Below are 14,137 nucleotides of genomic sequence, written 5' to 3' on the forward strand. Positions count from 1 at the left end.
CGATTAGAAAAATTGATTATCTGTACGGAGCGGATCAGATCACGGATAACTTTAAAATTTTAGATATTTTTTTTTGTGTCCACCCCTATCTCGAGAGTATTTGAACATTAAATTGTAGTCTTATATAATAAAAATATGTTCTTCTCTTCTGAGCATACCACATCATTAAATCGTGCGTCCTGGGAACGACACATGTTCCCTCCACTAAAACTATGCGTTTCATTTAAGGGCTTCTTTCAAAAACAACCTACAAATTCAATTCAACCCCAAAACCAACCTCTTTTTTTTTGTCATTACTATTCACCATGAAAAGTTCCAAACTATCCTTATGTTTTTAAATTATTTACAAAATTGCCATTATTATTTAATTATTTAATAATTTCGAAAATCATAAAAAACCTATTACACCCTAAACATTTCTTCTTATTTACAATAATGCCATTATCATCAATTTTTCAACCACCATTAACAACCATTTTTGAGCTCATTAAACCTCAAGAATTCAATATACAACCACTTTGTTGTGATTCTAAGCAAAAAAACTCTCATTTCCTCTCATTTCCTCTCATTTCCTCTCCATTTCAATCTAAAAATCTCCCATAACTTTCATTTTCATAACTATAATTTCATATTTTCGAGTTTACACTGTTGTGAGTAGGCAAAGTTGGATCCTTTTACTCATATTTGGAGCTTGGACGGTGGAAAAGGGTGGAAACAAGCTTTACATCGGAAAAAGGTTACTGTTTTCATGGTTTTCATCATTTTTTCAGATCTGTGTCGCGACAGTAGACTGTTTTGTACGTCTACGGGAAGGAGTAGACTTACATTGCGGTCTACAAGTCAACGCACAGGTTAGTTTTGCAATTGACCAAAATGCTAAAAAACACATAAAATAGACTTTGTTGGAAGTCTACGACTTTTCCTTTGATAACAAAAAAAAATAGTATGTAAACTTACAAAGAAGTCTACGTAAAGAGGTTAGTTTTTGCATTTGACCGAACTTTTGACTTTTCAAAGTAGACTTCCGAAACAGTCTACGAAATGTAGACTGCTAGTAAAGTCTACAGAAGGTCAGTTTTGCATTTGACCCAAACTTTGACTATGTTGATTAAGTTAGTTTTGTATTTGACTAAAATTTTTAAAAGTTGACCAGGATGGAAAAAAGTTGTAGATTTCTTATTCCGTCTACCGAACTCTGAAAAAAAAAAGTAGACTGCCTCTGAAGTCTACTATTTTATTTTGGTCAAATGCAAAAGTAACCCATCGGATTATCGCGTAGACTTCAGATACCGTCTACAAAGATGTAGACGTTTGTGTCAGTCTATGTTTAGAAAGTCAACTTGGTCAATTGCAAAAACTAACCTGTTCAGAAAAATAAAATAAATGTAGACGGTTCTTGAAGTCTACTTTTCGTCTGTAGACTGTTGTTGAAGTCTACTTTTCAAAGTCAAATTTGGGATGAGTTCTGGTCAATCGCAAAAACTAACCTTTTCAAAATGTAGACTGAAAACAAAGTCTACTTGTGTAAAATCACAACATTTTTTTTAAATAAAGATAGTAACCCGTGAATTTTGCAATTGCAAAAACTAACCCAAACTTGTAGACCTATATAATAGTCTACATTTCTGTTGACAGAAACGAAAGTCTACTGTTGAAAATATATAAAAAGTGAATTTGTGTATTATTCATAATGTATTTTCAAGATTTTTTGTTTCAAATTGTGTATTAGTTAATACTAATTGTTCTTAACTATTTTTAAAAGATAATATTTTATAATTAGGAAACTATCGAATTTTTTGTTTGAGTATGTAGTTTGGTAACATGTGTAGACGTCTCTGGAAGTCTACATTTATAATTTTATCAAACATAAAATTATTGTTCGCTAATTTTGTAAATGTATTATTTTTGCAGGTAATGGTTAATTTGCCTGTTGTGTATGGAGAATGGGTGGTGAAAGGCTCTTTGTGGGAGTTTGTGGTTGATAAATGGAAAAAAGGGAGAATGTTCTTTGTGCATGATGGTTGTACATATGGTGAACTTCTTGAAATGGCACAAGAAGATTATGATCTGAACAAGAAAACCGAGAAGGTGGAGCTGACATATTCCTTACCAGACGTACTTTTAGAGCAAATGGGTCCAGATACTCCTCCTATGCATGTCACGAGTGATAGACAAGTACGGAACTTGATCGAGTTATGTAAGACCCACATTGTACGCCTTTGTGTATCAAGCCAGTGTCAAGTAGAAGCTGGAGGTGACGACGATGCTCAAGAAACTGCTGATGTTGCTGTTGATGCTGATGTGTCTGATAGTGGTGATGAAGGGTTTGATAAAGATTGGAATGAGGCTGATGATGCTCAAGAAACTGATGATGATGCTCAAGAAACTGCTGATGTTTCTGTTGATGCTGATGATGCGGTTGATGCTGTTGATGCTGTAAACTACAGTGATTATGGGAAATTGAAAGATGAGGATTCTGATGATCAAGGGTTTTATGATGGACAACAAGCGGAGTATGCTGGTACTGGAGGAAGATTGATGTCTTTTAATGAAGATATATATGTCGGTCAGAGTTTTGCTAGTAAGGCTGAGCTCGTTGCAAAGCTGAAGTTGGTTGCTGTGAAAGGTAAATTTACGTTCACAGCTTACAAGACAACGAAAACTTTGTACGTGGCTAAGTGTCGTGTTGAAGGATGTGGTTGGAAGCTCAGAGCGAGTGTGAAGCATGGACCAAAGACATTTTGGGTGACAAAATATTTGAAAACTCATACATGTTCAGTGGGGGATCGGATGGCTCAACGGAAACAGTATACTCCGAAATATGTTGCTAGACTGTTTATTGAGTCTATTGGGATTATAGATGGGATTACACCGAAGCATATCGAAGATTCGATGCGGAACATGTTTGGTCTGAACCTTACTCATAAACAAGTGCAGTTTTGTACTCTCTAGTTTCTGTGCCGTTTATGTTGGTCTCGTCAAATATCTCTGCCGCTAGCTTCGCCCTAATTTGTTTCACATTCTTATCACAGAAGTCATGAAACGGGAATGCCAAGCCAAGTGCATGACATTCTATGTACTTCAAACAGTACACTCCACAATCACCACTTTGTACATTCTGTGGTGTCTCGGTTGCTGGGACCCTCTCATGTGTGAAATCAACCGTGTACAACTCCCTGTCCTCACCGCGAGATAGCATATGCAGCATGTACGGCAGCATGTGCGCAATAGGCTTCACAGCCTCGGCAATTTCCTTATCGTCGGTGTGACCAACAAAACTGTCCCAAATCACTATGTGTCTCCTCGGGATTGATATCCAACAAGCTACCCAATGATCCTCGTTGATAAACAATGGCACATATATATCATCAATCTCTAGCACCCATGTTTTGTCTGATCTGCAATAAGCTGGGTGCTCGCCAGTGTAGTAGTATAAGGCCCCGGACGGGAGCAGTTTACCTGAGCCGTCGGGATTGGCAGGAGAGTTCAAAAACTCTTTGTACTTTGCTGACCAAATTTGAGTGAACGCAGTATCCAGCAGGCAAATTCTGTCCGACCTAAACCATTCTGGGTGCTTCGTGTACCGGAGTCTTAAGAGATTAATCCCAGCATCCATGTGCTGCATTTACAAAATTAGACTTCCATCAGAAACAAGTCTACATCAGAGAGAAGTCTACATCAGAGAGAAGTCTACATACCGTGTCAATCAGCCATTTTTGAGGAGTTAGTAGTATGTAGTACCAGTGACATGAAGAACCCTTCACCTTCTTTCGCCAGTTGCTGTCAATAATCAAAAAACCATCAAACACTACCAGTTCCTATATATAGCAGTTATGTGATTGAATGACTTACGGGTCGAGTTGCACCCAATCAATAAGAACAGAGAGCTTTTTGGGGTCAACAGGACCAAATGGGTAATATCCATGTCCTCGCTTTGGCTTGTTAGGTATGATGGACTTGGCCGTGCTATCTCCTTGAAAGGGGGATTGCTGAGAAGCAGCAAGCCTACGAATTCTGTCACTCTTAGCACGTGCCAAGATGCGAGCAGCTTTTAACTTGACGACCTGTTTCAGATTTCTCACCGAATCATAATCAATGCTTGATTGTTCTTTCTCTATTATAACAACACTCTCATCTATGCCTCCATTCTCACTCTGCATTTTTTTCAATTGAAAGAACATATTAATAACATAATTTAGAAAGTGAAACCAACAAAATGAATTCATTACACACGCAAAAGGTTCAAACATTCATATGCACACGAAGTCTGCTGCATGCAGAAAAACCAAACAAGCCAACATGAAATGAAAACAAGCTGAAACGAGAAGGAGAAAAGGTCAAACATTCCAAGTGAAAACAAGCAAAAAAACGTTCAAACATTCCAAAATAAACAAGTTACTTCTTTTTCCCTGTTTTACGGCCTCTTTTCTTTTGGGGAGTTGATTTGTTACTAACCACAGTGGCTTTGTCAGTGGCTTGCTTAGCTTGGCCTCTCTTTGGTCTGTTTAGTTGAGGAGAGGCTTCCACAGCTTTAGATCCTTTCTTAGCTTGCGCTTTTCTCGGTCTGCCTCTTTTGGGAGTGGCTTGCTCGGGAATGGCTTCCTTGGGAGTGGCTTGCTCGGGAATGGCTTCCTTGGGAGTGGCTTCATCGGCTTCAGAACTGCTTTCCTCATCGTTCCTTTCTTCCTCATCTTTGCCACCTTCTTCATCATCTCTGCCACCTTCTTCATCATCACTGCCACCATTTTCCTCATCTTTGCCACCATCTTCCTCATCTTTGTTTTCCTCAGTTTTTTTATCCTCATAATTCTCTCCACCCACAATCTTCTCCATATCTTCTACCTTTTTTGCAAGGCTCTCAATCATGCGGCCCTGTGTGGTCAACAAACTCTCACATCTCCCCAATCCTTCAACCATACTAGAAGCCATGGCAGTGAGCCAAACTTTTATCTCTGCATTCAAGGTATCCTGGCCAGGGGACACACGAGCCTTCTTGCGTGGTGATTCTTCCTCAGACTCGGTGGGAGCAGAGCACAGTGACCTCTTGCTTGTCTTCACCTTTTTGTACTCAACCTTCACACTTGTCCACAGTTTGGTTCCAGTGTCAGGCCAGTGAGCTTGGTTCCATGACCATCCACTGGAAAAAATAGCCTCGATAATGTTATCAGCCTTTTTATCTTCCACTTCATCATCCCAGAGAGGAAACATTTCAGAATAATCCTTCACAGTACATGTGTTAATGGTAGTCTGCAAAAAAAATTACACATTAAAGGTTAGTATGTAACCATTTTAAACACAAAATAATACATCAAATAATACATACATATATTTAAGCATACCTGTTTCTGTAACTTTTCCTTGCCATGTTTCCGGCCTTTGCCACCTAAGAAGGCAAGCAGAGGTGGAGTCGGGGTGCCTGCCAAAGGATCTGCTTCCACAGGATCTCCGTAACCAGCTGCGAATTCAGGGAGAGCGTGGTAGATCCAGACTTGAAGAACCTCAACAAAGCCATCAAGGTAGTATGACGTCTTTGTAAGGTCAGCCTTCTTCACTGAATCCATCAAGCCTTTAAATGCTACTCTTCCCCACGGATAATCTTCAAAAACCTCAAGATCCATCACTAACCTAGCCAGGGCAGCCCGTGTGGGTGTCGTGGTTCTTTGTGCCTCAATGAAGCCAGCGTAGATGGCTAGATAACCTAAGCGCTTTCGATCATCTGTAGACCATGTTTCGCACCTAGCACACGCTGTAGTTAAATCATCAATGCTTGGCCCACGCTCGAAATTCACTCCCAGCAGCTCCCAAAATGCCTTCATTTCATCAGTTACCTCAACCAAAGGATGCTCAAGATTCTTCACATACTCACAGTTCAGACCAGTGATCTCTCCAAATTCATTCAGAGAAAACCTAACTGGTTTAACACCTATAAGACTCCACAACTCATACTTCTTCTTGCAGTCAAGCTGAAATGTGAGCATATAGTGTACCAGCCTAGACGCCCATGAAAACTCCAATTCGTAGAACTTTAAAAACACTCCCAGTTTCGACTCTTTGAGCTCCTCCCATTCTTTTTCATTGAGTGCTTCACGAAGAGCAGAGAAGAGCCTTGTGTTACTACTGTAGTAGCCAATGCTTTTAGCCGGCACTGGCTCCTGCCCTACAGTAAATTGCCTTGGTGGGAAATCAAGTTGTTCCATTTTAAATCCTGCAGGAAAAACAACAACAAAATTATCAAATAATTCTGCAAATCAAACAAACAAATAAGTATGCAGGACAAAGAAGTCTACACGAGTCAAAAGAAGTCTACACGAGTCAAAAGAAGTCTACACGAGTCAAAAGAAGTCTACACGAGTCAAAAGAAGTCTACACGAGTCAAAAGAAGTCTACACGAGTCAAAAGAAGTCTACACTAACTAGAAACAGAGATGAATCACCTTTCGTTCGCCGGAGATATGAAACGCCACTAACGTGAGAAGAAGTCACCGTCTAAAATCTAAAACAAAAAGAAGTAAAGGTGGTTACTTTATACCAAGAATCGCCCACAGACACTAAATGGAAGATATTTAACTTACCAGAGAGAAGATATGGGACTGACGAAGTGGATGGTGACTAGTTTGGGGGCGGAGATATGAAACAGCGAGAGTAGAAGCCGTGCGACTGATTGGAGGCAGAGACACCGTTCGTTCGCCAACAAGAGTAGAGAATCGCCGCCTGAGATATTCAACGAAACGAGGTAAAGGTGGTTACTTTATAGCCTTAAACCTGGACAGACACTAAACCAGAGAGTAAAAGAGATTTACTTACCGGAGAGAAACGGCTGCCTGGTTAGGGTTCGCCGGAAATCTCCCAGGAGCAGACGGAGCAGCCGATGACGAGGTTGAGAGAAGATACAGACCGACGGAACAGACGGTGAGGAGGTTGAGCGCCGGAAACGGCGTGGTTAGGGTTCGCGAAGCGGCGTGGTTAGGGTTCGCCGGAAATCTCCCCGGAAATCGCCTTCATCGATGGCGGCAGGATTAGGGTTTTCTTAATAGAAAAAAGCTTAGGAAATCGTATTTATATGCTGGGTAACTTTTCTGGTTAGGTTAAAAATGTTTGGTTTGAAGTAGATTTGGTTAAAATTAAAATTGGTTGACTCCGGTTTGGCTAAAATCGTAGAGAGTAGACTTCTTTGTTTGTCTACCTTTTTGTCAGTCTACAATATTTTAATTTCCTATTTTATTTTGTTGTTTTAGTAAATTTATATATGAAATACTAAATTTTTTTCTTTATTTATTAATAGTTATAATGTGTGATTTTACTTTTTTATTCATAAACTCAATTTATAGAAGAAAAAATGACTTTTTGTACACTTATTACAGTAGACTGAATTGTAAGTCTACAAAACCCTAAACCACAAAACCCAAACCCTAAACCACGAAACTCAAACCCTATATGTTAGTTTGATAGGAAATTATTGTATCAAAAATCAAATTTACAAAATCTAAACTACTCAGTAATAATATGTTAATTAAACAAAAAAAACAATCAAAATCTAACTCTAAAGATCTAACCTCTAAAGATATAACATGTTATGTTATGTAACCTTTGTTACTAAACCACAAACATTGTCTCACATGGTTACCAAATCAACATATATTTTTTTTAGCTGTTCACTTATATACAAATTTAGTTTATAAACTTCATATTAACATTTACATTGATGATTAATTAATAATTTCATAAAAAATAATTTTATATATTTTTAAATGTAATTAACTAGATTAAATTACATTGTAGACTACAAATTAAGTCGACAATGTAGACCGTGTATGACATCTACGGATATGTAGACTATGTTTGTTATGTGTAGACTTACGAAGGACAGAACAGTAAAATGACTTTATGTTTTTTTGTTTGGTCACAAGGGCTAAATAGTAGTTTTAACACTCTTTTAAGTTGGGTTTGCAATTGATTGAATATGGGGTCTACTTTTAGGGTTGCAATCAACTTTTGGGTTGGTTTTAGCAATTCTCCCTTCATTTAAATATGGGAAGAATCTTTACAACTCTCTGTAACTGATATACAATTCATATGCATGTTGGTTATTCCTGAACGCAACTTCTGGCACCTATTTCTACTTTGACAAGGTGGCAGCAGCTGGCAACAGTTATTTTCAGAGGTATGTATACTTCCATAATCCATTCTGCAGTTTATATGCTACACCAGATCATAACCTGAACTCAATGACACAGTGCATTAGGTTGGAGTCTGATGCCGGCACAAACCCAATAACTGCTCCGTCTGTTTTTTTTTTTAATTTCTGGACAGTCATTACTTCCCATTTTTCAGCCCTATGATTGATTTCTTTCTCTTATCTTTTCAGGTCAAACTTGGAGAATTAGAAGTTGGACTTTCTGAAATCAATGCTAATCGTGACAAGCTGCAGCACTTTTACATTGAACTTGTGGAGTACAAGCTCCTTCTTGACAATTTAATATGTTATCATTTTACTCAGTCTTTGTAGTGCTGCCCCTTAATATTGCACAGAGAAAGTCCTGAATTGGTTTGTAACTAATTTTACAGCTTTTGTGGTTCTGTAAATATACTATTATAGATGATCTTTGGTTAACCTAATTAATGACTGTTATCTTAAATTGTTGGTATGTGTCTCATGCATTCATGTCTCTGTTGTGTGTCTTTTTAGGCTGGTGATTTTTGCTTCAGCCAGAAATCTTACCGTTGAACAGAGTGAGATAGAATCGCAACAAGAGGGTGAAGACGCACTCAAGGCTTTTTTCTGCAGCAAGTACGAAATCTGCAACTGTTTTACTTCTTCCAGTTGTGTTTTCCGCAATTGCTTTACAAACTGCCTTTTTATAGGAGCAGTCTCTTGATCCAACAAAGCAAGTAAAGATTGGATTCCTCATTGGGCTGGTGCCACACGGAAGTATATGGTGTTAGAGAGGATCCTATTTCGCGCAAATAGGAGTAACATCTTTATACGAAGTCGATAATGTATCATTGAGGAGTTCGTTGTTGATATCCCAACTCTGTGGAGAAGGCTAGCTTCTTATTTTCCACTCTTAACTTCTCGTAGACATTAAAAGTGCAGTATTTTTCTATTGCAGGAGTTTGCATGCTTTCTTAACGTATATTTTTCCCTCATTGTCTCATGCAATTTAGAGTATATTCCATATTTAGTTTCTACGTTCCCATATGCATATGCTTATGACATTTTTTTCTGTCTCTATTATTTTTATTTCTATTTTGTTGATCTACCTAGCCAATAATTATTTGACATGGAATGTTGACTTTTTGCTAAAACAATATATTTATTCTGTTTTTCTCTACTAATGACTGATTCATGATCTAAAATACTGCTCGAGACGAAGAAAAATGTATTTTATTCTGAGGAAAGAGCATAAAGTTTTTTTAGAAAAAGATATTCAAAGCTTTTGGGGCCAATGACTATTATTTCAGTGAGCTTGGTAGATGACCTCAGCTGATGATTGAAGTATATATAACATCTTGATATGTGAGTGATGAATTCTCTGTATTTTTTATGTGTAGAACTATTAGTTTTGTCACGAGTTACAGATCATATGAAGCTGTAATCTGTTCTTTTGAACAATAACCAACGACAAATGTATCATTTATGGATGTCCTATCTCAACCAAATGCAATCCTCTACAGCCCAAACTACTCATATAAATGTTAATCATAAGACTCACATATCCATTCCTCTGAGCCCAAAATATACAGCAAACCACATTTAACAAATTGATTTGTTTTCTTTTAACACTGGGATTTTACTTTGATTAGCTTTGATTCTTTTCATTCAATATAACATTCTACTTTTAATAAGTAATACAACTTTAAATAATCACCACTTCAATTCCAATAGCATGTCGAAAGATTATGATTTTAACATAAAAATAAATAATCTTATAACATATACAAAAAATTACCCACAACCAATCCTACTGAACCAAAATATCATGAACATATCTCTTGCAAATACAAACCTAAAAGACAAACCACAAAATCATACAAATCATAATAATCTAAATCATAATATCACCTAGTAAAAAAATAAAACAGTGATGAAAGAGAAATATACATCTTTTAATCAAAAGGATGAAGTTAACCAATGATAACCCATATATTTCGCTGTAGCTAACCATAATTGGTTTTTATTTTCTTTTTATTTAAAAAGTAATTTCAAAATAATAGGTTGATTAAAATATTAATATAAAAATTATAAGAAACCTTAAAGACGGTTTCAATCAATTAAGGTAAGTTTATTTTCTTATTTCCTTTGTAATAAGAGATCTCGCCACTCATAGTATCTGTTTTGAAATGTTCTGCACTATTTTCGAGAAATCTCACGTTGCGACTGATAACACAATTCTCAGTAGGTCTGGGTATAAAATTCGGAACCCGAAATCCGAACCGAATCCGAACCGAAAAACCCGACCTGTTATCCAACCCAAAATGTAAAAATATCCGAACGGATTTTGTAAGATAGTATAAAAAATATCTGAACCCGAAGTGTTATTAACCGAACCCGAACGGGTAACCCGAAAAACCCGAAACTAATAGTTAACATAAATATTTTGAAATATATATATATATATAAGTATTTTAGTTATTAAATTTAATATTCATGGTAATATGATATATAATAATAAATATTAATAATATTAAAAATGTTTTAAGTACACAATTAATTATAAATTTTCATTGGAATAACAAGTCTACTCTCTATAATATAATGTATATTATTTACAAATAATGTTCATTTTCATGTTTGATTTAATATTTATTGTTATTTTAGCAATTTTATGTGTGATAGATTAATTTTTATTAATTTAGTTGTTTTTCTTTAAGTTTTTATTTTTTTTTACTTTGGTTATATCCGAACCGAACTGATATAACCCGAACCCGAATGATATATGGTTACTTTATGGGTTTTAGGATACAATATAGTTTTTAACCGAATCCGAAATGTTATTATCCGAACCCGACCCGTACTAGTGAAATTTTACTATAGGACCTAGGAGCGTAAACCCGAAAATCCGAAAATCCAAAAAACCCGATCCGAACGCCAACGGGTATCCGAACATCCATACCTAATTCTCAGTATCAAGTAGCCATATCTTGTATCCTTTAGTGCCTTGAGGATAACCAAGAAACACACCCTTTAAGGCTCGAGGCTTTAACTTCCCTTGATCCTGATGCACAAAGGCCAGTGAACCAAACCGCTTCATGTGCTGATAACCAGGTTTCCTTCCTAGCCAGACCTCTTCTGGAACATTATGGTCAATGGCTGCACATGGAGAACGATTCACAATGTAAGCAGCTGTTGCAGCAGCCTCTGCCCAAAACTCTTCACCCAAGCCGGACTCACTCAACATACATCGCACTTTTTCCATAACTGTTCTATTATTCTCTCCGCAACTCCATTTTGCTGAGGAGTATAGGTACAAGTTCGATGCCTCTCAATACCCTGCTTCCTGCAATACTCATCAAACTTCCGATTGCAAATTTCCAAGCCATTGTCAATTCTCAAAACCTTAACCTTCTTGTCAACTTGATTCTCCACAAGTTCTTTCCATCCACAGAAAAGATCAAAAGTCTCATCTTTTGTCTTCAGAAACATAAGCTACACCTTCCTGGACTTATCATCAATTACTGATAAGAAGTACTATTTGCCTGAGAGAGATGGCGTGACATTAGGTGATCCCCACAAGTCTGCATGAACACAACCAAGAACATCTTATGTATCATGCTTTCCTACATTAAAGCTCAGCTTCTTTGACTTTCCAAGTACACAATGCTCACACAAGCTTAAGTCTGAGATCTCCTTTTCGCAATGAGACCATTTCCAACTAATGTCTTCAGGCTGTTCAAGTTCATATGACCAAGCCGACTATGCCACAACTCTGTTTTAGTCAACTGAGTTTCTACATTGCAGTTTTCACTTGTCTTAGTTTCACCATCAAGCAGATACAACCCATTCTTCAGGATCCCACGCAATGCTAACTTCTCATTCTTGTAGAAACTCACTGCACCATCTCCACCTCGATGAGAATACCACAGCTTATCAAGGATTCCAGTTGAAATCAGATTTCTTCTGAGATTTGGCACATATCTGACATGCTTTAGCACCTTGATAGTACCACCATTCGTGTTGATTCTAAATGTGCCATAACCATTTGACTCCACAGCGTGATCATCTCCGAGTAAAATCATCATAGGATCCTTCTCACAAAAGTCTAACAGCCATTCCTTATGTGAAGTCATATGAAATGTGCACCCTGAATCAATAACCCATTGATTCTTAGCCTCCTGATGATCCACGTTTAAATCTTCTGTGAAAACCAACTTCTCTGTTATGACACCTGCTTCTCCCTGACCATCACTCTCCATACTTCTCTTCCTAGCATAGCAATCTTTCTTGATATGCCATTCTTTCTTGCAAAACCAGCAAGTCACACGTGACTTGGAGTTAGATCTTCCTCGTCCCTTTCCATTCTTTTAGTCTTTATAACCCCTAGAATTTGATCTTCCTCACTCATTTGTATATAACACTGCCTCTGAGTCACCGCGTTCAGTCTTCAAATCAGAGACCTCACGTTCCCTGGATCTTGCTGCTGAAATGACTTCTTCAAGAATTAACGACTCTCTCCCATACTTCAAGGTATGCTTCAGTTGATCAAAATTTGCTGGCAATGAGGTAAGCAGCAGTATTGCTTGAACCTAATCAGACACATCCACCTGCAAACTCCCCAACTCTGCAACAATCTTCAAGAAATCATTCACATTCTGATCGATGCTCTTAGACTCAGCCATCTTGAAGGTGTAAAACTTCAGTTGTTGATGTATATGATTTGGCAGAGAACTCTACATATACAGATGATTCAGTAGAGTCCAGATCTCAGCAGCAGAAGCCTCTACGTTTATCTTTCGAAGAACCTTATCACCAAGATTCATTATCATAAGATTCTTAGCCTTCTCCGATTTCTCAATCTTTATTGGATCAGGAACAGTCTTTGTCAGAGGTTCCGATGACGATTTGTCATCATCATCATCATCATCAGTCTGCACTTGCTTCTCTTCGCTCTTTGTCAACGGAACCTGCATCTCCATCTTCGAGTCCGTAAGAGCATCCTTCAAACCAAAGTAACCGAGATGCGCCATCATCCTTATCTTCCATAAGGAGAAATCTCCGGTACCGTCAAAGATCCCGATGATCGGCGTCTTCATCGGATTGATCATCGAGCCATGCTCTGATACCACTTTGTTAGAAACGATTCACCAAACGATCAACGAATCACCTCACACCTCTCTCGATCTTTGTCACTCGTTTGAAAGCAAAAATAAAGCGTAAAACAGAGACACAAGATTTGTTCACCCAGTGTTCGTCCTCTATATGAGGAGTTACTCACTGGAGCCAGATCAATCCTGGCAATACACTATGAAGAAGAATCCAAGCTCAAATACGAGCTACAATGGCGATAAGTGTTCTCCCTCTCTATCTCTATCGCTTTTTCTCTCTCTATTCTGTTACAAGAAGACTAAGTCAAACATTGACTATATACAAGCCGTTAGGATAAGATCAAACCCTCTATCGCGATTAGAGAGTCTTCACTTGGTTTAACGCTTCCCGGTTTGAATCAAGCAACTAAACCTGTCTTCATCTTCTTATTTCAAAACTTCGAACCAGACGTAGTAGACTTGAATCACAAAGCATTACTTCTTCAACAGAGTAGGACTGTAGGGGTTACGATGATAGCCCATGGTTTAGTGAATTACGGTGAGTCTGATAAGTTTCAGTTTTTGACTTTCTACTCCTTGCGGCGAGGTTTGTCGGCAGCGGATTTTCTCCGGTGAGCAGGAGGCAGCCTCCGATGGTGTTTGGCCATGCCTCGTGGGTCATGGCAGAGGGAAGCAGCTCTAGCGGTTTGAGATTGAAGCCTCTCGGCTTGCTTCCTAGCTCTTCTTGTCTCAGTTGAGGCGACGTGATGGATGGACATGGGGGTTCAAGGAGGTGTCGGCAGCGATAAGGTTTCTAGCTAAATTTAGGCTTTTGTTTTGTCTCTTGGCTTTGGAGAAGTGATCATATCTATTTATACACGTCTAAGCCTTTAGAA

At 38.0% G+C, this 14,137-nt stretch overlaps 3 protein-coding genes and 1 long non-coding RNA gene across 4 annotated transcripts; 1 reads left to right on the plus strand and 3 right to left on the minus strand.

Annotated features, from left to right (window-relative positions):
- The first annotated feature begins 227 nt into the window (after positions 1-227).
- LOC130500040 (uncharacterized) lies at positions 228-2,952 on the plus strand. The gene is made up of 2 exons (XM_056994737.1): positions 228-736; positions 1,912-2,952. The coding sequence occupies exon 2, from the start codon at positions 1,915-1,917 to the stop codon at positions 2,950-2,952; it is 1,038 nt and encodes a 345-aa protein (XP_056850717.1). The 5' UTR covers positions 228-736; positions 1,912-1,914.
- LOC130500041 (uncharacterized) lies at positions 2,949-4,345 on the minus strand. Its single transcript, XM_056994738.1, has 5 exons — positions 4,263-4,345; positions 3,853-3,904; positions 3,699-3,780; positions 3,000-3,619; positions 2,949-2,955 (listed from the first exon to the last, which is right to left on the minus strand). The coding sequence occupies exons 4-5, from the start codon at positions 3,614-3,616 to the stop codon at positions 2,949-2,951; spliced, it is 624 nt and encodes a 207-aa protein (XP_056850718.1). The 5' UTR covers positions 3,617-3,619; positions 3,699-3,780; positions 3,853-3,904; positions 4,263-4,345.
- On the minus strand, positions 4,263-6,182 carry LOC130499479 (uncharacterized). Its single transcript, XM_056993592.1, has 2 exons — positions 5,340-6,182; positions 4,263-5,247 (listed from the first exon to the last, which is right to left on the minus strand). The coding sequence occupies exons 1-2, from the start codon at positions 5,976-5,978 to the stop codon at positions 4,396-4,398; spliced, it is 1,491 nt and encodes a 496-aa protein (XP_056849572.1). The 5' UTR covers positions 5,979-6,182; the 3' UTR covers positions 4,263-4,395.
- An 8-nt stretch (positions 6,183-6,190) lies between these two features.
- Positions 6,191-7,917, minus strand: LOC130499480 (uncharacterized). The gene is made up of 4 exons (XR_008938342.1): positions 6,804-7,917; positions 6,572-6,710; positions 6,434-6,492; positions 6,191-6,205 (listed from the first exon to the last, which is right to left on the minus strand). It is a non-coding gene; the product is annotated as an uncharacterized LOC130499480 (long non-coding RNA).
- Between the last annotated feature and the right edge of the window lie 6,220 nt (positions 7,918-14,137).

This window comes from Raphanus sativus, chromosome 9 (assembly GCF_000801105.2).
Source record: "Raphanus sativus cultivar WK10039 chromosome 9, ASM80110v3, whole genome shotgun sequence".
NCBI classification, from domain to species: Eukaryota; Viridiplantae; Streptophyta; class Magnoliopsida; order Brassicales; family Brassicaceae; genus Raphanus; species Raphanus sativus.

What these genes read in the sequence shown, in the direction of transcription:
- LOC130500040 (XM_056994737.1), top strand. Translation starts at nt 1,915, where the DNA reads ATGGTTAATTTGCCTGTTGTGTATGGAGAATGGGTGGTGAAAGGCTCT.
- LOC130500041 (XM_056994738.1), bottom strand. Translation starts at nt 3,616, where the DNA reads ATGGATGCTGGGATTAATCTCTTAAGACTCCGGTACACGAAGCACCCA.
- LOC130499479 (XM_056993592.1), bottom strand. Translation starts at nt 5,978, where the DNA reads ATGCTCACATTTCAGCTTGACTGCAAGAAGAAGTATGAGTTGTGGAGT. An exon ending in AGGAAAAGTTACAGAAACAG is followed by an intron (nt 5,248 to 5,339) that starts GTATGCTTAAAT and finishes TTTTTTTTGCAG; the next exon opens with ACTACCATTAACACATGTAC.